This window comes from Physeter macrocephalus, chromosome 15 (genome assembly GCF_002837175.3).
Source record: "Physeter macrocephalus isolate SW-GA chromosome 15, ASM283717v5, whole genome shotgun sequence".
NCBI lineage: Eukaryota > Metazoa > Chordata > Mammalia > Artiodactyla > Physeteridae > Physeter > Physeter macrocephalus.
The window spans coordinates 29,866,605-29,873,752 of record NC_041228.1 but is presented as its reverse complement, the minus strand read 5'-3'; the positions used below and the strand labels follow the sequence as shown (position 1 = coordinate 29,873,752).

The 7,148-nt window shown below is 37.0% G+C and overlaps 1 protein-coding gene across 1 annotated transcript in view; it reads right to left on the bottom strand.

The window, feature by feature from the left end:
- ANGPT1 (angiopoietin 1) overlaps positions 1-7,148 on the bottom strand; it is a 251,195-nt gene that overhangs the window by 91,965 nt on the left and 152,082 nt on the right. Inside the window, exon 2 of the mRNA XM_024129876.2 lies at positions 5,909-6,064. Coding sequence (XP_023985644.1) covers positions 5,909-6,064 — 156 coding nt within the window. The remainder of the gene's footprint in view (positions 1-5,908; positions 6,065-7,148) is intronic.

The following is a 7,148-nucleotide window of genomic DNA, read 5'->3' as shown; positions in this document are numbered from 1 at the left end:
CAAAAAAAAAAAAAAAAAAAAAAAAAAAAAAAAAAAAAAGGGACTATTAAGTCTTGAAAAGTAAAATGTCTATAAAATTTTTGGCAGAAAAATTGAGGAAATTTGAATGTGAAAATTAGTTAATCTTAGAGAATTATTAATTTTAGTCATAATAATATATAGATAATACTATATATAATTATTATAATTATATTGTATATTTTAATTTATATTATATATAAACATATAATGTATTTATAATATAATGATAACCTCACTAGGTTATGGAGTTTAATAGAGATAGTACTTGTATTACAGATGCAGAAATTTGGAGTAGAAGTAACTTGCCCAACCGAGCTAATTCACAGTAGAGTCATAATGGAAGCCAGGTAATCTGTCTCTAGTCTGAGTTCTTTCCCATAGGCTGATGCAGCTGTACACAAGTAGCTTCCCCCTGGAAAAGAAAGGTATCTCCCCTCAGTCAATAACTACTGCTATCAAAATGATTTCTTTCAATCACCAGGAGATCTTCTGCTTGTTGCAGCTGATGGCATCTGACTTGTCTCCAATACTCACCCCAACGCTACACTAGCATCACGAGGCAGGAAGACAGCCAAATTTCTCATGCTCCTCAGAGTGCGGAGAAAATACATTCATCCAATGTTCTCAGTCAGTCGGAACATCTGTGCAGTAGGCTGCTTTTGTTCAAAGTCCTATTCTGACCCATCCACTATTCGTGGGTATGTATTACCATCAACACACAACCCTTAGGACATTGCCCTTGGCTTGCGAGCACTGGGCTGAAATATACAGAAATTAAGAGACTAATATCAGTGAATTTAATCATTCAGTAAGTATTTATTGAGAGCCTACTGTGTACCAAGTACTGTTTTAAATCCTAAGGATAGAACAGTAAGCAAGACAGACAAAATCCTTGCTCTCTAGAAGTTTGTTTCTTGGTGCAGGGGTTAGCCAGCTTTTTCTGTAAAGGGCCATATAGTAAATACCTTAGTCTTGGTAGGCTCTGGTGCAACTACTCAATTCTGCTGTTTTATTGAGAAAGCACCCATATACAACATATAAAACTTTATTTACAAAAAAAGATGGCATTTTGAATTTGACCTATGGATCATGGTTCACTGAGCTCTCTCCTAATGGGTTATAAAACACTTTTTCCAGACCTTTTGAGAAAACTGATTACCAGGGTATTTTCCTTGGATGACTTTTAGCAAATTTATTTTACTGTCATTTCAATTAGGCCAAAGTTAAATATTTATTCAACTATCCTCTCATCAAGTTAAAGAGATAGTGGCTCAACTTTGAGAGGTGCCCTTTCTGTCCTTTCAAACCTGTTTCCACCTAGAGATTCAATCTCATTTATTAAATTGTTCCTGGACTGCCTTAAATTTATAATTGTATGATTCAAGTCCAAACAACAGGTGTGATAGTTTGTGACCTCTAAGAAGCAGATGATGAATTAGACTTGCAGGAAATTTATTAGGGGACATGCCTGTGAGAGAAAATTGGGAAGAAGCCAGAGTTGGCTAGGGTCACCTTCTGACTGGGATGTAGATCAAACCACAGTGAAGAAGAGAGGGAAGGGAGTAAGGCTAACTGGAAGTTTTAGCCTGCAGTGAAGTTGTGCGAAAGTTTGGCAAGGCTGATGGAGAGCCCTTAGCCAATCATGTGTCAGTGGAGTCCTGCAGCTCCCAGGAATGGGTCTAATGCCACTATGTGTCACTGGCTGGAAGTGGCCCCTGAGAATTGTGGTCTCTGCACCAACACAGTGATGGATTTCAGAGCACAGCAGCTGGGGCCATTGGTCTATTACCCCACCGCCCCCCGCCACAGTAGGAGACTGGAAAGATGCATTGTTATAACTGTGGGGAAAGGTTCCATAGCTAATTAACTTGATGGAAAGTCAAGAAAGAAATGGTTTAGAAAAGTTTTGCCACATTAACTCAATTAAGCTCACTGAAGATAAAGACTTTTACTTATTGTTGTATTCTATTTAGTGCCTATTAAAATACCTTGCATCAAGGAGGTACTCAAAATATATCTTTAAAATTTTTATTAAATTCTATTTCTAACACTATGGCTCCATATAAGTCATGGGAAGTTGAAGGAAACGTAAGCTCAGTGTCTATAGAACTTCCCTACAGTTACACAGCCAGCAAGCAGCAAGGACAACAATGGATGCTAGCATTACATGAAATGATGTGCAGACACATGGTAAAATGCCAATAGCTAGTGGTACCTTCAGCAGCAGCTGCATCTTCATCATTTATAGAAAACATTCAGTTGCTACTATTAGGTCCACATTAATTTGCTTTATCTTATTTCCATTTTATCCTGTGCTTGGACCCAAGCTGTGTCTGCAGCCTTTGAGAGAGAAAGGAATCACAAGAGGGAGGCAGTACAGAGAGAGAGCTGGTAAAGCATGTAGACTCATGCCAGACTGCCTGGGTTCAAATCTTCCCTCTAACACTTACCACTATTTTCGCCTGAGGAAAGTTGCTTTACCTCTCTGAGTTTCAGTTTCCACATTTTTAAACAAGGGATGATAATAGTACCTACCCCATCAAGTTTTTAAAAAATTATTAAAAAGCTAATAAATGTAAAATTGCTTAAAAAAGAGTCAAGCACAGATTATTAGAGGTAAATTTTAATGTCGTTTTTTGTCTACTAGTGTACCTCTAATCAAAATTGGCCTGAGGAAGAAGTCAGAAATAGATTCACACTACAGGAAGGGACATGAATAATGTCTGAAACTAAGCCCTTCACACTGCACACTTGGAAAGAGGAACTGGAAGGAGAGGAGATATTGGTATGAACTGATAAGAGAGTAAGAAAAACACTGCAAGCTGAACTAAGGAGGAAGGAACAGGCCCAGTGCTGGTTCCTGATCTCACCCCCATGACCAGCAGGGTTACTTAGATATACTCATTCTCTGTCTGTTTTCTGATCATGATGCCTATTGGGCACAAGAATATTTTTAAGTGCCACTGCAATAAAACTAAGGCTCTACCACCTTTTGTTAAATTCAAGTCAAGAAGGTCAGCAGAGGACTAGAAAGCAATAAGTTACTTATCTTTATAACAACATCATGTGAAAGCTAGGGCACTAAAATATACTGCAAAACCATTGGCATGAGTTCCTAAAATAACTGAGGACCTGAAATCAGTTTAGGAAAAGCAGCACTTACCAACGAGAAACAAAGTAGAATGAATATGGGAGGAAAAACGTGGGAGCATGCCCGGATAGCCCTAAAGGATCTATTGGTTTATAAATGCTTATTATTAAAGACTAGAGCGTTTTGAGATTAAGGAATAATCCAGGATTCGCTTTGTGAACTTGGCCTTGCATCAGAACTTGAGTGCACTTGAATGATTAGGTCTAAGTAGACTATGTACTGTTGCAAAGGTTCAAATAAGCACCTCATAGATATACATTCACATGAAAAAGGGTTGGAGCATCACAGCTACGAATAGCAGAGACGCTTAGAATATATTAAAATGAATATCTTATATATGATAAGATATTCAATATCTTATAATGATATCTTATATCTTTTTAATATATATTAAAAAGATATTAAAATGATGAAAAGAACACCCAGGATTCACTCTTAAGGTAGGACCTAGTTTGTCCGAGCCACTGTCAGACAATCTATCTCCACCTTCCTCTCATTGCAAGTTCTGATGGATTTGTGATTTTTGAGATGTTTTCCAGGTTTCAGCTATATTAAAATTCTTCTTGGAGCATGTAATAAATTTTCATTGGCCTTTAATGACTATTCAACTTTAGCTGCTCTATATAGGGAATAGGTTTATTTCCTATGAATTTTCTGTGCTATTGTCCATAAAGTACACATCTCTTAGCCTTAAGGATGCAGAACAAGTTGTCATCTCTTAAAATTTTACAGAGCATGCATCTTAACAGTTTGGAGATTGGTATGCTGACAATGGGAATTTTTTCCCCAACAACTTCAATTCCCAGTTGTAAAGAGAACAAAAACAACTCAGTTGGGGGGATGGAAAAAAATGAAACAAAATGCTGCCATGTATGTCATAAAACTTATAAAAGAAATGCATACAAATTTCAAATGTTCAACCAAGTAGGGTAATATTAATCATGTATTTCAGTCTTTGAATATATAGAATGCTTTGTAGGAGATGGTGAGCATTCAGTTCTAGTAAAAATAAGAGAGGACACACACATTATTCATACCACAAGAAGCTTCATACCACTGAGCAAGTTTGGTTCATAGATCAACAAGCTTGCTCAATGTGATGATAACAGATTACACAGTCTCATAATTTTTAGTTATAATATGTAATTTTCCCTTCCTCATCCCCCATAATTATCTGACGATAGTGTGCAGCAAAAATTATTTTCCAAACCCTATGTGATTTATTGTTCCAATGTGATCCACATTTAAGCTCTTATTCAATTAGATAATTATTAGTATTACTAATCAAGGAGGACAGAGAAAGAAATGAGTATGAATCATTTTGAGTACCAAATTCAATTCACTAGCTGTATCAATGTGAGAAAATCATTCAAACTTTCTGTTCTAAAGTCTTCACAAACATCATTTGTCCATTGGAAAGTGGTGTGCATAATATAAAATGTTCTATCCATGTAAATTATTATTGTTATGTCTCTTTAAATATCAACATTTGATCTGTGTGATGCCATTAACACAAATGACACAAAATAGAAATAAGGTTGCATATTATTTTCGAATTTATACTGTTAAAAGAGTTAAACATTAAAGGCCATTAGAGGTGGCTTTAATGTCTTGGTCATCTACATAAGCAAACCAAAATCTAAGCCAGACGCAATGCACTTGAATCTAAGAAAGTAAAACTTAAGAACAACCAATCACAAATAGCCAACTAGGCTTTCCCAAATAAGGCAACTGCTTAAGCTATAGCCAATCAAATAATTTCCTTGCTTTGCTTCTGCATCTTCTCTATTAAAACTTTTCCCTTAGCTCCTGCAGTAGAGCTAAATACTCTCAGTTAGGTGCTGCCCAATTTGAATCAATGTTCACTCAAACTCTTGAAAATTTTAATGTGCCTCAGTTTACCTTTTAACAATATACTTCACCTTTGATTCCAGAAATCAACTATTACTTTGAGACAGAATCATCCTCTGGATTTCAGAATGGTAACAGGAATAACCATTTCCATGGTTAAAAGGGGACCAAGAGATCATCTTCCGGTCATCAAAAATAATATTTTCATTGAACTGTAATGGTAGGCTTGTGACAGTGATAATTAAAAGGCATTTTACTGATTTGTACATATAAATGTCATTGTCCAGAGTAGGGTAATATATATATATATATATATATATATATATATGCATATGCATGTACACGAAGAGTTTTAATTGACTTCTCATTATGAAATCATGCTGAATAAAAACAAAATCTGCACATTCCAGATCAGTTTATTTGGGGTTTTCCTTCCTATCCACTGACTGCACAAAACCTCTGCAGGTGCCATTACTGTTAGAGTACTACTGGAGATAAAACAGGACAGGTCAAAAATGTACATCAAAGGCACCAATTTGACACAAATGGTTATTCTGTTTGACATATATCATATCACAGTTGGTAGCTGAAGTGTTTATTTGAAATTTAAATGCTGATTAAGTCCTTTGCCTGTTTTTGGAAGCACATACAAACAGTCCTAGTCCTGTTTTTGCAAGCACATACAAAGCTAAATATACCAACTCTCATGAAATCAAAAGAAACATGCATAGCATGTCAGGCAGTCATTGTTGTTATTACCAATAAACAAAAATGTATATGTTTCCCCAGTCCCAGTGCTGAAATGTGCTCTGTGTTTATGGAGTAAGTTAAAGGAAAAAAAATCATCTGGGTTGAGAGTTTGACGACTCTGGCTCAGGGGTGTACCTGGGTCTCAACATCTGTCAGCTTTCTGGTCTGCTCTGCGGTCTGAGAGAGGAGGCTGGTCCCTATCTCGAGCATGGTGGCTGTGTGGTTCTGAACTGCATTCTGTTGTATCTGAGCCATCTCCGACTTCATATTTTCCACAATGTAATTCTCAATCTGCAAGAGATAAAGGACAAAACATACTACATTATAAGCAAAGTCTTTCAGTTGAAGCATGTAATATTTACAATGATAAAACAAGACACAGCTGGCAAATCAGCCATCTGGCAGGACTCCTCAGCATCTCTGGGAGCTGGGGAAATCGGAGCAGAGCACACAGGAACACAGTTGCTAACAAACCCGTAATATACTGACGCACATATATAATCAACACAATCATAATGAAAATTCACACTTGGATAGTGCTTTCTCATTTAACCCTTACAGCAAAGATAGAGAGTTAAGCACAGATGACCCCACTGTTCTTTTTATTTTATAGCTGAGGAAACAGAATTAGAGAAGGTCAACGATGAGCCTAAGGTCATCAGCAAAAATTCAGCAGAGTTAGCACAACAATTTAAATCTAAATCTTGGTTCTCTGGTCTCTTCATTATACCATATTGAACACTTATCTCTGAGAAATATTCAGCCTCCTCTGTAATGAAAAACAAAAGACCATGCTGGGTTAGGGAAATGGGACAAAGAGCGGGAAGGGGGCAGATACCCAAAACACAAGCCTTTAAGGGAATCTTAACGTATAGGTAACAGCATACGAAATGAGCTGCAGAGCCTCAGAGCTAGCTAAAACTATGCTCAGTGCTCCTTTGCAAGCTCAAAAAAAGGCACTGAAAACATGGTCCATAAAGCAGCATTTGCCCTTCTTGCCTTAGGGAATATTTAGTCCTTTATGGTGCCATCTTAGAGAATACTATGGTTGTAAAATAAATGGTACCATAGGGGGCAAGAAGAATTATTAAGTGACTTACTATGAGGGAGCCCGTTAGGCACTTGGGAGAATAAAACTGAGCATATTTTTCAAATGCTTGAAAAATACAGAAAGAAGCCTGCACTTCCCTGTCAGTGCACTTAAATTCTCCCCCACAACTGTGTGGTGACTACATTTTATTACCCAATTACACATAAGGGGAAACTGCATCCCAGAGAAGTCCGGTCCAAGGCCACACACCACAAAAACAGCCAGACTTGGATATGAGCGCTGAAGTCCTTAACTTTCATACCGACACTGCTAACCACCTGATAG